A 21993-nucleotide genomic window follows, 5' to 3' on the forward strand; every position below is an offset into this window, starting at 1 on the left:
AGGGAGGCATTCTTGATCTGAAGACTAAAGGAGATGAATAGACAGCTCCAAGCTTGAATTCAGAAGTGATAAAAGAATTTATATACATATATTATTAATATTATAGCAATTTTGTATGTTAATTATAAAAATTACATCTGTAATAATAATTTTCATTTATGGCCATTATGACATATCCTTGTTATTGAGATATGAATGAAATTAACACATCCAAAACCTTTAAATTTCCGGTACAAAACGAATATAGTCACTGAACTAACATTTTCGATATCTTTAACCAAGATCTTCATCAGGTTCGTTGTCATTCTAAAAAATGGAGTGTTGAGAATATAGAACGTTTTTGAATACAAAATTCAATCTTCTCCAGTATGTAATAAATAGCAAATATTTTTAAATAATTAAGTAGACAGAAGTCTTCCATAATAATAATGTAGTCCATCTTCCAAGGAATAATATATAATTACCAGTGCGGAGACTCATCACAAATATAGTGCCACGCATAAGATATTACATTACTATCTTTGAAATTTATACAAATCCCCGACTTGGTTCCTTTGTAAATCTCAAGAGTTTCTAAGGCCCTGATGTGGTCGGTTTTGAATGATTTTTTTATAAGACTGGTGCTATTTAAGTCGGCTGTTATATTTGAGTCTGTGGCATATGTTGACAGGGCGGTGGTGTGTCTTATTTTGTCGATGTCATATTTATGTTCAGCAATCCTTTTTGAACAGACCTTTTGGTGGATCCAATGTAGACAAGATGACTTTGGAACCTGTGATCCCTTATCGGAATCCCTTACTGGGATTGAGAACACAAACTATTTACTCACCTGTGATCCCTTATCCCTTATCGGGATAAGGGATCACAGGCGAGTAAATAGTTTATGTTCTCGAGTATATCGAGTAAATAGTTTATTTTCTCGAGCATATCAAGTAAATAGTTTATGTTCTCGAGTATATCAATTTTGTGTCCTTTGATGTGCCCTTCGCGTCTGAGAAACATGAAGGACACACTGGATAATTTAAAAGCACCTGATGAAGATCTTGGTTAAAGATCGAAAACGTTAGTTCAGTGACTATATTCATTTTATACCGGAAATTTAAAGGTTTTGGATGTGTTAATTTTATATGTACCAGTATTTATTAGTAAATGTTGAGATATGAATGATAATTTTGCCAGGTTGTTTACTATAATATCTATAAATAAGAAATTAAATTTATGAATGTCCACATATCTTAAATTCCATTTATACTGTCAAAATAATGTGGCAAAATATGTCAAAAACTTTCTTACCTCAACTCCAAATTTGTAAAAGAAATAATTAAACATAAACTTTATGCACTCAAGAACACCACAATCTGCATGCTCTCTTTTAATTTTTGGAAACATAATACCAGGTTTTGGCTCAGGTTCTCCATTTTGGTACCTAGATACTTTTTGTCGTATTTTCACAACAGCTTGAAAGGTTAGAACAAAAAGTAATCCAATATAGCCCTGAAAATTAAAATACAGTAATTTAACTTATCTGCTAATGCTGAACTTAATAAATTTAAATCTAAAAATCACATTTGAAAAATAAATAAATTACCTTGCAGTAATTTGAAAGGTTATTTGTTTTTTGAAATCCAATCCACAACATATTATCTATTGGCTGATTAGCTTTTAAAAATTCACTGGATGTATTTGACATACTCTGAAAATTTGAATTTATTTTTCATAAATTAAAATCAACAATGTTATAAAACATAGTTATAATTTTCTTCAGAAACTTATTTACAACTATAAATTAAACTAAGAGAATACATGCTAAAAGTGAAATAGACTGATGTATTTTAATAAAATTGAAAACACAAAATATGTCTACAAAATATTGATTAATAGAATTAATAAAATCAATCATTCAGAAAGAAAAAAAAAAAAAAAACAATTAATACCTATTTATTGTATTGTATTAATTTATTAAATAGTCAAGAAAGTTGTAATCGTAATATAGTGGGTGATTGGTTAATAAACATAATCCATTCCAAGATTTTGTTCGCTATCTGAATTGTTTGTTAACCAATTATCGATTTAATATAGGCTTTTATGGGAATTTGATTAATTCGTTCTGGAAACTCCAAAAAATAAAAAAATATCTACTTTCTTACTACATTTATTTATATGAAACAATAAAAATACATATATACACAGTCTTGCATTTTTATTAGTTGTGTTTTTTCTGTTTGTAGGGGTTAGTAGCATTGTAATTGTAGAGATCCCCAAGCCTATTAACCTCAATCTAGTTTGGATGCCATTCTAAGATTGTTCTTCTGACATCCTCCCACTTCTTCAAAAGATCTTTTAATAGCAGATGTTGGCATTGGTCCTCTTTCATCTTCCTCTTCCTCTTCAGAAGAAAACATCTCACTGAGTTTCTTGGAGTTCTTCTGTCATCACATTGGTTTCAGGTTCCATTATGAGCTCTTCAAAGCTCTATATTTCTCAGATGTAATTTTCATTACTCCTTTAGCTGCTTGAGTCTTCTTGACATATCTTTCTTAGCTAAGGTTGTGCCTACTGTAGACCTGTTCAAGCCATACTGCCTAGCAACATCAGACATCTGCCCACTCTCTACCTTGACTATTATCTCTTTCTTGGTTTTCTATAGTGAGCATAGTTCTTGAAATTCCACTCTTAGGCTCCATAATATTATCAGTTTCTTTTTTAAATAAAAAGTTCAGAAAAGCACTTACAAAAATTCAGAGAACAGAAATCAACTAGTGCACAAAATAAATATGTAAATGCAAGGCTCAGATGAAATTCGAATTTTGGTATTAAAATGTTAATGAATATCCGATGTAACAGTTAAACTCTCATCTTTCTTACATAAATAAAAACTGACATAAAACTTAACGAGTACCTGCCAGACAGTCTTGCAAAGACTATAAAAAATTATTTGTCAGAAAGGTAAACAAAAGGCTGAAATTACAACAGAGAGTTTCAAAGTTCAGAAGAATACTATCATATCGGTATTGAGTTGAGCATCAATGTTGACGTCTTCAGAGTTCCAGAAGATTTCAAATCGTCACCTAAAGACAAGGGAAGAACAGTCGGTATTCACTATTTTACATTGCTTCTTTTTGTGTTTGTTCTATAAAGTGTTTGTTATCCAAACATAAAAATCTTTCACAAAAGCGTTCGTTATCCAATTTGTTCTCAGTCCGAACTGTTCATTAACTGATCACCCAATATATAAGGAATCAGTTTCCATACAAAAAAAATCAGTATTTTAATAGACATGCACAATTTGAGATTACTGAATGTGATAGACATTCCTAAGAAAAAAAATTAAACATATATTGATATATTTATGGTAAGATATTGTATTAGCAATAACTAAAATACAGAATATAAAAATCAATGAGAAATTATTTATTATGGCATTGTCAAAATGCTAGCCTGCAATTTTTAATCATATTTTTTTAATTTATTTAATTTAAAATATATGCTCTTTTCGTCAAATTAGTAGTCTTTCCCCTATACATCATACTTTCCTGCTAGCAATAGAGTCATGCAGGTCATCTATCTAACTCCTTTCAGGGGAAAATATTTGAATTGAAATATATTGACTTACAGTGCAAATCATAAGTTTGCATATAGTTAATCAGGGCCTCCTGTTCCTAAGCTTCCCCATATCTGGTCTCAACTTTCATCTATCTAACACTGTTCTTGAGATTAAGAAAGGAAAGACAACTAGACAGATAGACAACAGTGAGAATTTATAGGTCTACAATTTTTTCAAGTTGCAGTCCAATAATATTCTCAAATTAAAAATTTGTAATTTTCATGAAATATAATACAGTGAAACCAGGTTAACTCAAATTGGTCAGAGGAAAAAAATTTGGACTTTGAGTTGAAAAGTTTTGAGTTACAAAGATTTGGCTAAAAATCAAGATTTTGTGCAACAGTTTATTGATGCATAATAAACTATCCATACAATATTACCATGGGTTATATTATGTAGAATGATTGCATCAATGATAACCTCTTGGTGTTGTCCAGAAACTCAAAAATGCTTAATCGAATGGTTAAATAAGCTACTGAGAAATGATTTCCCAAATGGTTGATCCAGTCACTTCTAAGTGTTTAGTAAGGATTTTTTTTTAATTGTGATATTTTGCATCTAAAATTGATGATCTTTTTATTTTGTTTTATCACAAACATACCATTCTTTATAATTGTTGTATTTATAAAATTTTGCCCCACCAAGTTAGAAATTTTTACAGAATCAAATTACAATCATTTTTTAAATTAATTTATCAAAAATCCATTTATGTATTATATCAACTAGTAGGAGAAACCCATCAGCAATCAAATAAGACAAAAGAAAAAAAAAATGTTTATTAGTTTATTCAATAGATGGATGTTAATTACAGTAGAGCATTAATTATCTGAATATTGATCAACTGAAATGTTAATTAACCAAAAGCTTTCCAGTTGGCAAATTTAAATTTCCACTAGTGCTGTGGCACTGCAATCTTTGGCTATGTCTTGGGCAACTCCATTATTATTTTAGTTGGTGTGCGTGTTATAGCAGGCAGCACTGGCATGACCATGAGAAGGTACTTAAAGATGTGCCAGGATTTGAACAAATTTCAACATGGGATAGGTTAATATATTTTTTTGTACATAATCGGTTATCCAAGAAATCGATTTTCTGAACAATCCCAGTCCCCAATTGATTTGAATAATCAATGCTCTACTGTATTTCATGTAATGGAAAATGGAAATTCAGGAGAGTTTATGAAAATGTATCAAAATCCCATTTGAGTTAAATAGTTCAACAAATTCAAGTTAACCAGTTTGATTTAACATGTAAATCTAAACAATCAGGAAAAGAAATGACTTTGAATAAACAACTTCAGTTATCCCAGTTCAAATTAACCAAGTCTATATGCTTTTCATACCTGTCAAATATCAAAAATAAACATCAGTAACAATTTTATTTAAGTTGTATCACTTCCCATTACCTTACTTATATCATAGTTAATCAATTCATAAGGATTCAAATCACATTGGTACGATAAAAAGAAAATCTCCGAAATTTTTAAAATTATTGTGAATACTAATTTTAAAAAATAATCTTTAAATAGATTTCATTATTATTTTAAATATTCCATTTGAAACTATTTTAATCCATTTACATTTAGATCATATTAGGGTTACACTTTCTAAATACACAAAGTACTCCTATAACCTGTAAATTAACAGAATTAATCAACACTAAGAATATAACATGAGGATAGAAATATAAATAAAACTAAAAAGACATAGATTGTCATAAACCACAACATAGTCTTATAAGGTCTTGAAAACTCAAACCTATTCATGCACTAGGCTGTCTGTATCTATAGTGTTAATACAATTAGCTTTCCTTGGAGATTTATAGATTTACTCTTTAGTGTTAAATAGTTGTTGATGGAACATAACAAAGTAGCATCCTGTAAATCTCTTGTACATAGTGTTGCCACCAGGCCAGTTTTCACCTGGACAAGCCGGTTTTTAAATTCATGGTCCGGATTAATTATTAATTTGTCTGGTTTTCGTAGAAATTGTGAAACTGTAATAAAACAAATTAAATTTATAAAAATATTTGCGAGTATTTTATTTTAACAATTAAAGACTAACTTCATACCCCACCCAAACTCCTCCTTATCCATAGGCTGAGTGACAGAAAATGTACTTTTAAAATTCTAACTTGCAAATATCTCTGGCAAATATTAATTTTGTTCCAACACGAGTCCATAACTGGTTTAAAACTGACATGCGCATTGTTCAGTTCTTGGCTTTAAAATGACATTGCACATGCCTCATACAGTTTCAAATTCAAACCAGTTAGGGACTTGGGTGTTAGAATAAAAACCTATTGTAAAGCAAATGAGACAGTTTCAGTTTACAAGTTTATAATTTCTATTTTAATACTGACTTTTTAAATTTTAATTAATATAAATTTCTGACTCTGTCTGGGCAGCAATTTTGAAGAGTTGGAACTTTTGCTTCTTACACCTGGAGTAGAGGTGTAAGAAGCAAAAGTCATAGATGAAAAGGCCTTTCCTAGTCTATTCATAAAATGAACTAATTGGAGCTCTAGGAAAACCTGTATTAATGCTATAGATGCAGAAAGCATCTCTAATGTCTAATGCATGGAAAGTTTTATATGAGAAAGCTTTCTGACTTAACAGGATTGTATTTTATAGTTTACAAAAATCTATGCCTTTATATTTGTACACCTTGTGTTTAACTTTTAATATTGGTTAATTTTATTATATTTATAAGTTATAGGAGTATTTTCTATATTCATAAAATGTATTTTTAATATTTTTAATATTCTATATTCCAAATTTTTGTATAAGTTTATTCTAAGATAATATTCTGTATTTTTTGAATTTTGAATTTGTTTTTCTTCCAATTACATATTTTTAACATCTAGTATAGGTTCTCTAATGTAGGACTTGTAAAATTTACTGGAAGTATAAAATGTTTATTTATGATTTTAAATTGTATGTTTAATTAGTAGTAATTTTAATTAAAGCAAGCAACATTTTTTGCATGATAACATCCAAAAGTCAAATATAAAAAAATTGGAAAATTAAATCCATTTTTATTCAAAAATGATTAAATTTTCAAGATTATGGTTAATATTTGAAAAGGAAATCCAAAATTAAAGCCAAAAATAGCAACAACATTAGAATATTTTTAAAACTATTAGTTTTTAAAATTTACATACTGTACAGTTTGAATACCATCCACTTGAATTCATAGACTGTAACTGGTAAATCATTTTAGAAAGAAATAATAGAGCTGCCCACACAGCACAACAATGAGATATGAATGAATGTATAGATCTGAATGGTAATGCAATAATAGCTAAGACCACAAAAATGAAATGTACAGCACATACCTGAAAATAGAAATTTAACTTGTATAATTATTACAATATGTAAAAATGTTTTCTAAAACATTTATAATCTACATATTTTCTCTCATTAAAATTTCACATTGTATGTAAATACTTACATCATATGTAGAAAGGCAAACAACAGAAAACATTACTATTTTAATCATGTGAATTTCTAAAAATCTCCAGACAAGTTCATAAATATATAATGCAAATTTTAAAATTTTCTTAAACATAATAACAACTCTTTTTGAAAGCTCTGAAAATGTAAAATTTTAAAAATAATTTAATAAAATAATTTCTTTTGGATATAATAAATAAAATAAATAACTCAATATTCACCGCCTTTTGAAGATTCTCCAATTAGAGATTTTCTTCTATTAGAATAAGTAATTTCTTTTTTAACTGTAGGAGATGACTGTTCTGATGCAACTACAGTTGGCACTTCACTTTTGGGAGTAGATTCAATAGTCACATCATCAGGATGTATTGTGATACATGTTGCCTCATCTTCCCCTACTTGTGGATTTAATTTATCAATTTCTGCTGTTTTATTGTCTTCATTTTCAACTGGTCTAAAAAATTTCCAATTATTATTAATTAATTATTTTATTTTAGCTTAAATATTATAATAAACCAAATAAATGACTATTACATTAATTTTATTTGTTAAATTATGATTTTAAAAATAAAATCAACTGTAGTATAATGCAAATTTAAAAATTTATTAATGAAACACATTTTTTGATTATTAAAATGATCCAAAAACATGTTTCATTAATAATTAAAAACATGAAAAAGTAATAATTAAATAATAAAGTCAGATTTATCATCAGGCTATAACTTGGTAATTGTCCCCAGTCAGTGTGGTGAGTAATTTACATGATTATATGTTTCAAATTAATTGGTTTAGAAGCAAAGATTGAATGGAGTACAGGTAGTGTAACTGACAATGCATTTGCATAGTAAGAAGTTGAGCATTCAAGTTTTGTTCCAGATTAATCTTCCAGAATATTTTAAATTAATTAATTTAATTTTAATTATTATATTAAATACAAGATGGCAACTTAATTACCTATTATTAGTCCAAATTATGGAATATTCCAATTAGCCATGCTAAAGCCAAATTCATTATCAGGCTATACCTTTTAATTATTAATGTAAGATTGTTCCCACCAGTGGCCAAGTGGTCTTCATACCCTGAACCTTGGGAGTTCGGTTGTGGGTTTGCACCTTGCTCGGATAAGCTGGCCACGTGGAGTTTTCTGGGTTTTCTCCACGTCTGTAATGCCTAAATAGGGGCCACTTTCCTTAAAAAGACTTCCCGAAAGACATTCTCCTAATCAAATTGCCCAAGTGTTGCATTGCCATAACTTATGCATTAATTATTTATAAATTAGAAAACTACACAGGATTTTAAGTATAAATACATAAACTAAATTTAATATTAAAAATATATAAACAACATACCTGAAGTCTAAATTACTTATTAAAAGAAATTCTTTATGAAAATAATGAAGTTGTATAATAGTGATGATTAGAAAGAAAGTAGGAGTGAGCAATTTAAGAAATAATGGCCATGGGTCAGAACCATATTTTTCCAATCCAATATCATACTGTCTGAAAATATAAAAATAAATTTTAAAATTTATTATAAAGATAATAAAACAATACTTTTTAAAATAAAATTTATAAAAAATTTTGTTTAAAAACTATTTTGCAAAGAAACAATTTATCCAAATTTCCAAACATTCATAAAATATTTTATAAGATTAAACACTAAAAAAATTAAAACTAAAATTCAAGGTACCATAATTTCCTGCATATAATCTGCAGCAGTGTACACCACACAAAACGGCTAAAGTGAAAATACAAAAATTGCATATCTTTCACTGCCATATATCCCATTTCTTTGAAGTTGACATTAAAAACATTGCTCTTTATCTTCATATAGTTTAGAATGAATTGTCTCATTCTATTTTTTCCCATTTCTTTCATTTTATTTATGTTAATAAATCATTGTACAGTTGATCCCCCTATAACGCGGGTTCATATAATGCGGATTTGTACATAGCAATGAAAAAATTGCGACGAACGTATTCATATAAAGACGTAAAATGTGGTAAAACGTCATCACCAACTTGTGTTGCGACAGGACTGGTCGAATCTGGACTAATAGTGGATGAGCAACCGAACTAGTTACACGCTATGGAAAGTTTAGGCGGGTAAGTTGAGTTTACTATCATCTGTACAGTATATAAATTAGGTACTGTAAGTCTAATATAGTACTGTAATTTTATACATTTCTTGTGAAAAAAACATTTCTTATTCAATGTCCATAAAAATTATATTTATATTAATGTTGTCTCCAAAGTTCAGCAAATTTTTTGCAGAAAAATAACTTATCAGAAAAAGCACTCGCCGTTCGATGTGCCGTTCCGTGACAAAAACAAGCTTAAGCAATGGCATCATCGAATGGTGCACACTCAGTAAGTAATGCTACAATTTTTTGTTTATAGCATAGTTTATATGGATTATTTCTAAAAAATTATACGTGTTTTGGAAATGTTGAGTCAAATTAGTTTAGAATCAATTACTTTTATGGAAGAAAACCTTTCAAACAGCCGTAGTCCGTAAACTGCATACATGCTGGGCTGTGATTGGCTCATGTATTTAAGGACTCGTAGAACGTGAATTTCATAAAAAGCAGAACATATCTACCATGTTATGGAGGGGTCGACTGTATATATAATTATATCAATAAAATGAGTGAAATGAAAATGAAGCACTTAAGATTGGACAGTCTAAACTGCATTAAATATTGAAAATAGTAATAAAAATTAAGTCTGTTCATCCAAAAATGAGCTATCTTATATAATAAACACCTGATAAATTGTAGCTGTCAAACCATCCAACAGGATGTTAAAATTTCGTTATTTATTCAATTACTGTTTAAAATGCTGGTCTAAGTTAAGCTAATGCTGGCCTAAGATGGAGTAAAAATGTTCCTTGTGTAAAGTATAATGAACTTTGGTTTCCAGAGAAATCAATTTCACTTCTTAATTGTTGGCATTATCATTCAGAGCTAGAGTCTTACCTTAACTCAAAAATAATTTTTGAAATAGTACTAAAATATTGGTGCTTCTGGTGTGGATGACTGGAAAAAACTGTAGTGGATTTGTAATGAATGAGAATTATTGGGTTGTTCGGAAAGTAAGTTCGTTTTTTTTCCCGTGGAAAAAACCGCAATATTCTTATGATAAATAAATATTTTATTGAATTATATGTTGACCATTTTGGTCAAATACCTGTTGTCATCGTTTCTGGTAGTAGCACGATTTCACATTCATAAAAGTTTTGATTGTTGCTTACAAAAAACCGATCCAAGTGATTTTTGACATTGTCATTTCAAGTAAATGTCTTACAGTTAAAAAAAATTGTACAGACCGGAACAAGTAATAATCTGAGTGTGCTCGATCTGGAGAATAAGGTTGGTGTGATAGCACGTTCCATCTAAGTTATAACAGTTTCTGACGAGTTACCAACTTGTGTGAAATTTGACATTATTATGGTAAAACACTACTGCTGTTTTTTTATCAATTCTGGCTGGCTTTTTCTGTTTGATGATATTATGCAATTTGTTTACTCAAATGCAGTACACTTTCGAATCAATTGTTAAGTTGTCTGGTAAAAGCTCCAAAAAAAAATTTTCTTAATATCCCACCAAATAGAGCATTTCTCTTTAAAAACTCGTGGAATTCATATATCGAGCTTTGAAACGAAACCAATTTGTTTTAAGTACTCATAAACAGTTAAATTTGACAAATTTAATCTCTTAGTGATTTCACGTGTTGTTATTCCGCAGTTTGCTTCAATCAGTACTTTTATTTCGTTTTCATTGGCTTCAATTGGCCATCCATAACGTGGTGTATCTTCAATACTGAAATTGCGAGAATGAAATTTTGTAAACCAGTTTTGGCACTGTCATTCTGTCAACACATCTCCACCATACGTCACACGATTTTTTTCTTGCTTGAACGGCATTTTTATTTTTTGGTAATAAAAAAGCAAAATATGCCGAAGATGCTGCTTTCAATCTTCCATATTTGATGGGACACAAAAAATAAACAATTGCACGAAATCAAACAAAATTTTTTACAAATAAGCAATAAAATGCTAGCTGTCAAAATATATAATGACAATACAGTTTAGAACGAAAATGGCGGGAAAAACACCACTAATCCGTCTAGTGGTAAAAAAAACGAACTTACTTTCCGAACAACCCAATATTTAAAATTATTTTAGTAGTTTGAAAGCTTGGATTAGGCAGATATAAATTAATACATTAATCAGCATCATAACTAATGTATTTATGTTGAGTGCACATAATAGTAATGTTCAGAGGGAATGAAAATTTATATAAATGAAATATCAACTATGTGATCCACAGTAAATAATTCATGATAATTCTTATTTTGCTTTCTTCTCATTTTTTGTTTCACTTTTTTTCAGTTAGTTTTCAATTTTTGCAGCTTATCCTTGTTGTTGAATTCACTAACATGAATTCTGATTATTTTAAACTATATATAAACATTAATTACTATAAAATAAATTTCTACAATGTACAGTTTAAAAATGAAGCAAATAAGTTAAAATGACAATGATATCATCTTTGGTTTCAATTTTGTTAATAAAGTGGTAGAAAGTAATGCTGTTGTAAACAAAATGAAACATTACAAGGTCAAGCAATGGATATTTACAGCTATGGTATATAAGTATTTTAATCATAGAAATTCACTTTACAGCAATACAAAGAGCAAGAGTTTAATGTCTATCATTATTATAATTATTGAATCATTTGTCTTAATTGTTAACTAGGCTTACTAACCACTAATCTAAAATGATTCTGAAAAGTTCAGTTTTCATTAGACAGACTATAATTATATAATAATGATAAATGCTAAAATAAACTCAAAAAAAAAAAAATAATTAGAGAAAAATTTTAATTAGATAATATCTATATTACATTTAATGTATGAAGATCTACCTGGAATAAGTTTAGGATGGTATGATGGCCAATGTGGCTCTTAGCCAAAATGACTTGCTGGTACCCATGTAATATAAGTAAGTGGCAAAAAGAGTTACAGTTATTATCATTAGTGTTGAGTTTGCTAAGATGGTTGCACATAAACTATGACATCCAGTATACTGAGAGTTGATTGATTAGCTATTATTCATTGCATAGAATTAACTTATGATAAAACTGACAGTCAACTTCTTGGTTTTAGATTGTCTTATATAGAAAGTAAGGATTTATAGGAAATTTATCAGCTTTCTGCTAATTCCTTCCTTGCTGCTGCTTCATAAGGCATGCCTATATGACTGATAAATCCCAGAATAATGTGGAGATGAATATTTCAGTCACATAAAAAATATTTCATGATTTCTGAAGACACTGTTAATAAGTTTAGCCAAAGGAAAAGCTTTTGGTGTTAGTGTTGCCACCTTTTCAAAATTGCTGACCCAAACAATAGGTTTCTTCCAATACAAGTCCCTGACTGGTTTGAATTTGAAACTGTACAATACATGCGCAGTGCCATTTTACAGCCAAAAACTGAACAATGTGCATGCCAGTTTTAAATCAGTTAGGGACTTGTGTTGGAACAAACCTAATACTTACCAGAGATATTTGCAAGCTAGAATTTTAAAAGTACATTTTTTGCCACTCTTAGCCTAGGGTAAGATGGGGTTTGGGTGGGGATGTGAAGTTAAAGTCATTAACCATTAAAATAAAATACTCACAAATATTTTTATAAATTTATTTTGTTTCATCATAATTTCATAATTTATATGAAAATTGGACAAATTAATAATTAATCTGAACCATAAATTTAAAAACAGCAAATCCAGGTAAAAATCAGCCTAGTGGCAACATTATTTGGTGAGGTCATAATTGCAATTTAAAACTGACAGATAACTTACACCATCTTTCAAATTTACTCTAAATCATAGATACCCCCATAGATGATTCTCAGGAAATTACAGTAATTTTTAAAAATGTATATACTGTGAATATTTGAAAGTTTAAATAAAGTTTACAACAAAATTTGATTGTTCAGAAATGCTATTATAAAAATATTTAAATGTTAATGAAATGCATTTTAATTTTGATCAACTTACAATTCTTTTGACACGTGTAAATATTCTATCCAGTACTTTTCAACATTTTGAAACTGGTAGGTATAAATTAAAATCAGGACTATCATAGAATAGACAATTACAGTGAGCCAAAATCCATACATGATGCGTCTCCAAATGTGATATGAAAACTATTAAAAATATATTAATAGTTAAGATTAGTTCATAAAAATCATTTATAATAAATATTTTAAATAAAACAGTAATATTAAAAGTGGCAATGTAAAACAGATACAGTGGAACCTCACTTAACAAGCATAATTTGTTTCAGAATCTTACTTGTAATGCAAAACACTCACTAAGCAAAACAATTTTTCCCATATAAATTAATGTAAATATAAAATACTAAAATATTTTATGTACAGTATAATGTTTATTCAAAGAAAATTATACAATATACATTGTTAAGGAGGGTGAATCATAATCATCTTTTCTTCTAGTGCAGAATGAACCGACCTGGAATGTGAATTTGATTAGCAGAAAACAAAAACCAAAAAAAATTGAAATTTAATTTGGAATTGGTCATTATACGAGGGCTATTTTTTAATAAGGTCTGTTTGTGAATGAGAGTGAGAATGACGCGCGACCACGGCAGTGCATAGGTGTGTCTGCTCTGAGAATGCTTTGCATGCGTTTAGACACCATTTGCACCATATTGTCTGTCTGTGTAAAAGTTTATAATGTTTAAGAAAATTGAGTCATCTGCCGACTGTGAGATACGATCTGTTATTCGATTCTTGAGTGCAAGAAACTTGGCAGCAGTGGAAAGTCACCATCAGGTTTGTGAAGTTTACAGTGATAATGCTACGAGTGACAGTAAAGTTCGAAAATGGGTGAGAATGTTCAAGGACGGGCAGGTTAATGTGCATGATGAGCCACGCCCTGGCCGACCTTCTCTAATTTCTGAAGATTTGGTTTGTAATGTGGATAACAAAATTTGAGAAGACTGATGATTCACGATTTCAATGTTACCAATTGAATTTCCACAGGTTTCAAGATCAGTTTTACATACCATTGTTTTGGAGAAACTGAATTATCAAAAATTGCATTCTCGGTAGGTTCCAAGGCTGCTTTCTGATGATCACAAAACAGAGAGTGGGCAGTGCTTTATCATTTTTGACTCAATACGATCAGGAATGACATGAATTGTTGGACTACATCATTACAGGAGATGAGACTTGGGTGTCTCATATGACTCCTGAGTCCAAGCAGTGGTGATATTCAGCGGGTTCACACAGGTTCAGCCGAACCCATTGTTAACATTTTCAAAGTTTTCTGAACCTTATTACACACACTTAACATTTCTCAGTAGTTTTGTTTCTTTTAAAAAATATATTAAAATATATATATTATACTCTGTAACACTACTAAACTAGAGCCTTATACCCCATTCACCTTGGTGCAACCTCCCTCAACCGTTTCAATCTCGACTGAAACGAGGTTCAATCGCGGTCGACTCAAGAGAGTTCTTGAAACTAGATCCAGCATAAGAGAGATCCCACAATCCCACGCATGCGAGAAAATACAAGATGGCTGCAGAACACATGTCATAATAAATATGTACAAAATAAACCATTTTGAACACTCTTTTTTATTATTTATAAAAATATATATATATATATAGTTCTGGCATAAAAAATGTTAAATTTTAACTGACTTAATTTTGTGAACACATCTTTTTTATTTATAGGGGTATCAGTTTTTGCACTAATGTTGCTAGTGTACCATTTGAGCAAAAAAAATTGTTAAGGAAAAATTTTCTGTTAGAGAACCCTTTGTTAAATATTTCGAATATCACCACTGAGTCCAAGCAACAGCCAATGGAATGAGACAGACATCTTCATCAACCAAAGTGAAAGCCAAACAGTCCATTTATTTATCAGATGAGACTTGGGTATCTCACATGACTCCTGAGTCCAAGCAACAGTCAATGGAATGGGTCACACATCTTTTCCAACCAAAGTGAAAGCCAAACAGTCCAATTATGGCAACTGTCCCAAAAGACAGTTGCCATAATTGGACTGTTTGGCTTTCACTTTGGTTGGAAAAGATGTGTGACCTTAAATCTCTTTCTTAATTATGGCAACTGTCCCAAAAGACAGTTGCCATAATTAAGAAAGAGATTTTTAGTGGATTTTATGCAAAAAGGCACAACAATCAATTCTAATGCATATTGTGTAACCTTGAGAAAATTCCGGAGTGCCATACAAAACAAGCAGTGTGGTCTACTGTCTTCCTGTGTGATGTTGCTCCATGACAGTACAAGGCCCCATGCTTCTGCACAAACACAAGGTCTAATCAGTTCTTTTGGATGGGAACAACTGGATCATCCACCTTACAGTCCAGACCTTGCACCCAGTGATTTTCATTTGTTTTGATGCTTAAAAGAGTTTTTTGATGGTCAACGGTTCAATGACGATGAAGAAGTGAAAACTGCAGTCATGGATTTGGCTTTTTCACAGATGGCAGATTTCTTTGAAGTCGAAATTCAAAAAATTGTTGAGCTGTATGACAAATGTTTGAACAAAAATGGAAATTATGTAGAATATGTGAAAAATATATTTTAATGATATTTACAGTATTTTTCTTCTTATTAAAAAATGGACCTTATTTAAAAAAATAGCCTTCGTATTTAATATGAGAATTTGGCATATCATTTGGCATGTTTATTATATAATGGGCTATGGTTGTTGATGTTTTTATATAGTATGTCTGAACACAAGTTTGGAAAAATGTGTGATCACAAACGACACTAAGAGGCTAGTGCAGGTATGGCCAACAAATGGTCCACAGACCGGATCTAATGAATTTATGTGGCCTGCAATCAATCTTTCGGTATTAGCTACTGAAGTCCGAATAACTTGATGAAGAATTCTGATGCCTAAAAAAAATAAAAAAAGAGGTCAGCAACTCACTGTGTGTCTAGAGTTAACCTCTCATTCATTATAAATCTCTTAAGTTGATAAAGCATGATAATGTGAAAAATGTATCTGTAATCTATCTTCAATTTTATCTCAATTTATATTTCAATTTATAGGGTGACACCACAATGAGATCTCGCACCACCTCAAAATCTTTCTAGGGCAGCCTCTGGTTCGGCCAGTGGAAAAAGTTCATTCCAATTTGGCCCAGGAGCAAAAACTGTTGGTCACCCCTGGGCTAGTGGAAGTCCCGGATTGTGCGCAAGTGTGCACAATCCAGGACTTCCTTTTTTCTCATCACTCATTATGCAAAACGTTGCTCATTAAGCAAGTCATTTTTCTACAATTTGTTTTGCTCATTATGTGAATTACTCATTATGAGAAGTGCTCATCAAGTAACATTCCACTTTACTAAAAAAAAAAAAAAAACAATACTTTACATAATTTTCCAGTAATACTTAGGTTATTTTATGAAAACATTGAACAAGTTTGAAAACATACATGCGTTTGTGAGTTGTAACTATAGACATTGAATACATGCTTCTGTTGTGGTGTCAATGAATTTTGGTTTTTTTATCCTTTCTCAATAAAATAAATTTTGTGTTATTTATGCATCTTTGTATGAATTTGTTCTATTGTACTTTACAGAAATATTCTCAAAAGGTGAAAGAATTTCTCTTACACAATGAATAATGTAATTCTTAGTAGAACAATCAGCAAGAAAAAGTATATTTCAACAGAGAATAATTACATTTAAAGAAAAATCAAAAATAAATAGCAAATAATATTAATAAGATTTTCAAATACTTTAAAAACATTCATATTTCATTAGGTTTTCATGTTGGAAGCAATAAATTAAATTACCAATATTTGAATGAAGGGATAACAATTAAATGGTAATGACACTGCAGTCAATTTTAGTCAGTTGCACATTAAGAAAACAGGATCTAAATAATGATTATATTGTTTTATTAATTTACTATTTCCAAAATGGATGCAACTGAATGTAAAGTTAAATGTGTTTTGTTTTTTGATGATGGACTGATTTTTACGCAGTGATGTCACAGATTCCTTTCCTAAAATGAATTATTATACTCCTTTGAAAGAAATTTGTGAGATTTCTTAAATTTTTCTATAAAATACAATGGAATGGGTTCATAGGAAAGTGCACAAATAAAAATAAAGCTAAACTTTCCAAAAAAACTTGAGAAAAAAGAAGACAAAATTCAAAGACATCACAAAATCAAACACAAGTGTGTGTATAAAGGCATCAAACAGATACAATGCTATTACAAATAAACAAACAATTCCCTTTTATTTCTAAGATGTGAAATAAGATAAAAACATTCACTACAATTATATCTAAAATAAAAGTATACCTGGAATATTAATATGAAGAAGATGAAGAGGAACATGTAAACTATTCTATAAATTACAACATTTGAGCCTCCAAGTGATATGACCATGAGCATACATGCAACAATCCAAATCCAAAATTTGGTCATAAACTTTTTTATAACTTCCCCCAAATATTGCAAGCATTGATTAGGAGCTGTAATAATTGATGTTACTGTACTTAACTGCCTTTGCATTTCTGTAATGTAAAATTTTATTTATTTATTAAATGAAACATGTTATCAATTAAAAATTCTTAGCTATTAAAATATTAAATACCTGGTCTTGGTGCTCCTGGTTGAGATGTACTGTATGATATATTAAATGGTTCAAGCACTACACTCTCGGACAATCTTCGATCAGAATTCCTTCGTCCTTCTTCTATACGTTGATGAAGTGTTATCCAAAACATTATTGTATATAAAATCTAAGAATAAAAAATTTAAAAATTAAAGTTTAGAGTATAACATTTTATAGTTTTTGTTATATTTTGTTTGATTGTGCAATCTGTGGCTTTCATAAAATAAAAAATTATAAATGTAAACAGAAATGACTGTATATACAGATCCAGTGGCATGCTGTCCGTGGAAGCTGTGGAAGCACTGATTCTCTTGTGTTTTCTAAAATATAAATACATATTGTACGACTATTTTCATATTTTAACGTACATTGAATTAATTAAAATTAATATTTTATTATAACCGCATTATATGTCTTATTACAAATTTCTATACTATATGTGAAAACAATGATAAGATTGCTATTGTATATTTGAACAGAAATTTGTAAATGCATATTCCCAATGAAAGCGCTGTATTGTCGAATACGGGACAGCTTCCACAATGAAAATATTCGAATCATGTAAAACAGCCAGATTATACACATGTACTTTACAGAGCACCAACCTCACGTGGTTTAGCTCATGGATGCTACACATCAAAATATCATATAACAATTTCAATAATTCTATCCAGAGCCAGCACAGCTTCCCTATCATTAAATGTTACCATGCCACTGTACAGATCTCTCTATTCTTACGTTTAAAATTGCAGATATTTGCAATACTATTGAGAGTTTTAAATATATTTGAAATAAGATATTTTAATTTGTTTCTATTGAATTTTTTGTGCAATATCTATCATTAATGTGATATTTGGAGTTTAAAATGCACTTTCTACTACACTTTGTTTAATATTGCAAACATTGATACATTAAATAAATTAATACAACTCAAATTAAGATATTTTACTAAAACGGATTATTATTAGATCTGAAATGTATTTATGTTTAAAAAAAATTTTTTTAAATTAACCAATTATTTTCTTCATTTCCATATAGAATATTTTTATTTTTAAGTTTTTAAAGTAATAATTTTATTTCTTCTTCAATAAATAATAATAAATTTTTTTCTTTTAAATACAGTATTTGCTTATTTGATTTCAAAACATTTTTGCTTCATCAAAGAACAGATATAAATTATATAAAAACAATTTCATTAAAAATTAATTGTAACTGACACTGCAATTAATTTATTATTAAATTTTGTGTTGTAAATGCCAATAATTTAAAAAAAAATTTATTTATTTATTAATAGAATTTTTCATTGTAGTAAATATTTAGTACTTTTTGTTTATTAGTTAAACAAAACTTGTCTCATAATTATTGAAATAATTTTTGATTTGTAATAAATAATAATATAAGAAAAAGTGTCTACAAAATCATTACTTGACAATGTTTCTTTGCATACTGCAATTCAAATTCTTATTATATCTTACCTTAATGGCTAGAGGTTGATATGATAAAGCATGATATTTTACTAATCCAATCTGAGCTAGATTTACACCTTCTACTTTTGATGGAAGTTCTTTTTCAGTCAAATCAAAACTATAAATGTATTGAAGTATGAGTAGTAATTCTGCATATATTACTAGAGCGGGCGAGGAATATAAACATGCTCGGCGTGAATTAGGAATCATCCATAAAGTACATGACCAGAGAAGCAGAACAAAAGTCAGCCAACTATGATAAGTGATACTCCAAGTCTAATTAAAATAAAAAATACAAAATCTTAAAAAAATTTAATTCAATTTTTTAAATTTATTAGATTCAACTTGTAATTTATTAATTATTCAAACATATTTTATAAATAATATTAAGTAATAATATTTTATTTAAACATAAAATATATCAACAATAATAATAAAAAAGAGATCTTTTAGGATTTTACAGCGATACCCTGAACTTACGCAATAGGTGGGACCGAGCGATAACCACGCAAGTCGAATTCGCATAAGTCGGGGTATAATTTTGATAATTTTGCAATTTATGTAAAATCCAAGTCGGATGTATGTAAGATAATAAATGTTCTCGTTAATCTTATCTCGTCTTTTGATTTGTTCATGGTTACAAGAAATCACCACCACATAGAGTCTCTCAAGTCTCCGTAGATATAACGAACACAGAAATAAATAACACAAAATAAATTGTAGCTATGTGTCGATTCTGCACAACATGTCCGAACATGTAAGATGAACAATAGTGGGGGAGAGTGAGTAATAAAGAGTTCCATGGTACTCAAACAAAAGATGAATCGACGAGATTTGAAAATCGCTTAACTCCAGGTTCGCATAAGTCGAAGTATTACTGTACTCAAATTTAAGTATATAAATTTTTAAAATTAATGATTGTTTTCTAACTACTATTAATCTATTTTGAGTTTATTTACATCAGATATTCTTTCACTCAACAAAATTTGTAACAATATAATTTGACAGATATGATTCAGTCAAAAAATTAGATACATTTTATTCATTTCAATTTACTTTTGTACAACAAATTCTATAAAAACTACTGATAAATGCAAAGATTAAATATAAAATGAAAATGTTACTGTTTTTAATTGTCACAGCATCAATAATTTTTTGAAACAAATTTCAGATGTACTTACATGGAAAGTGCGATTGTGTCAATTAACCACAAAAGTGTTATAATACAGTCAAGACGGCACTTAAGTAAAACAATTTATTAACAAGTGATGATAAAATAATGCACACAAACAAAAAAAAATCCGATGTCAACTCTAGGCATTTTCCCAGCTCTGCCCAAGATAAAATAAAAATTGACATGCAGACTAACCCAACAAACAAAACAAATGTTCTGATGTCTTACAATTTTGTCTAATAAGCACACTACAGGTATACCTCGCCTTACGTCGGTAATTGGTTCCAGGAAAGCGACGTAAGTCGAATTTACTTGTCTCCGAATCTACTTGTCACTAGGCTAAATCATAAATTACCATTCCCGGTTCTGTATTTTATTTATTAAGCTTACAAACAATTTTATTAAATTGTAGTTTTTAATATAGTACAAAAAAAGTAATCTAAATTTACGAATGCATGTACTGTAAATACAGTACATACTTGTAAATGTATATATTTTAATATGATTTTATGTGCTTTAAACGCTTTTCTAGTGATATTACGACTTCAATATTTGTGGCGGACAGACGTAAAGTCGAATAAAATGACTTAAACTTGATTTTTATTTTTCCATATACTTTTTTGACAAACGACGTATAATCGGGAATGACGTAACTCGAAACGACGTAAGTCGAGGTATACCTGTACATTTAATTCAAAAGTTCCTTAAAACTAAATTAAAACTAACTTATATCTGTAGAGAAAACTAAAGGGTATAGGACAGACAAAGGAGAGGATAAAGAAAAGGGACACTAATGCTAGTTTAAATTTTTTTAGGATGATGATCCTTTCGAATAATTTTCAAAAAAATTTTCTTTCCTTTTTTGTATGGGGAATTAACATATCTTCTATATCTGACATAAAAGGGGATCTTCTATATCAATGTTCAACTGATGGCTTGGGATTCTTGGTGCACAAGGCCTCCGAGCTGCTGCTTAGTCCTTTTCACTTGTTAGGATCAAACCTATTCCTACCACTTTCTCCCTGGGTCTGACCCACACTTCCCCATGACAAAGCTCTTACTTCTCCTACCTTGCAGCCCCTTAGGCACTTCTCCCCATGAAAAACTCTAAACATGAATCATCAAACCAGTAAAATTGAAAAAAGAAAAAAAGAAAATTCTAGAAAAGGAGAAAAAAACAAAGAACAAAGACAGAAGCTATAAACTAAAATATGCTAATTTTAAAACTATAGTGTACAGACACACTTATACTGATTAACATTGTATAAACTCATGAAAAATTGCATTCATAACTATCTCATCAGAGTTCCACTAACTAAAATATATCAGAATACATTAAACAATCATTGCCTACTGAACTGCAAGATTCTTTGGGCTACAACAAATCTATTAATTATTAATTAATAACCTCATTATTAAGAATCCAGCAATGTAGTAATGTAGTGGATGATTATTAATAACTGGACTTAATAACATTTTTGTCTTATACTGAGAAATTATTTATAAACAACAACACTCAAATATAGTGATAAATTTTCCAAGCAATGGAATAAAATTTATTTATCTTATATTTGTATCTAATTACAAAAATTATAATTATTA

General features: G+C 29.4%; 1 protein-coding gene across 1 annotated transcript in view; it reads right to left on the reverse strand.

The window, feature by feature from the left end:
• The window catches only part of LOC111634696 (piezo-type mechanosensitive ion channel component 2-like), a 176734-nt gene that overhangs the window by 116378 nt on the left and 38363 nt on the right, over positions 1-21993 (reverse strand). The window contains exons 7-16 of the mRNA XM_023379534.1: positions 19227-19493; positions 17731-17878; positions 17436-17650; positions 13118-13266; positions 8408-8557; positions 7280-7512; positions 7057-7196; positions 6767-6940; positions 1589-1693; positions 1294-1494 (exon numbers count right to left, since the gene is read on the reverse strand). Coding sequence (XP_023235302.1) covers positions 1294-1494; positions 1589-1693; positions 6767-6940; positions 7057-7196; positions 7280-7512; positions 8408-8557; positions 13118-13266; positions 17436-17650; positions 17731-17878; positions 19227-19493 — 1782 coding nt within the window. The remainder of the gene's footprint in view (positions 1-1293; positions 1495-1588; positions 1694-6766; positions 6941-7056; positions 7197-7279; positions 7513-8407; positions 8558-13117; positions 13267-17435; positions 17651-17730; positions 17879-19226; positions 19494-21993) is intronic.

This window comes from Centruroides sculpturatus, unplaced genomic scaffold (genome assembly GCF_000671375.1).
Source record: "Centruroides sculpturatus isolate CEXI.00-Female unplaced genomic scaffold, Cexi_2.0 scaffold617, whole genome shotgun sequence".
NCBI classification, from domain to species: Eukaryota; Metazoa; Arthropoda; class Arachnida; order Scorpiones; family Buthidae; genus Centruroides; species Centruroides sculpturatus.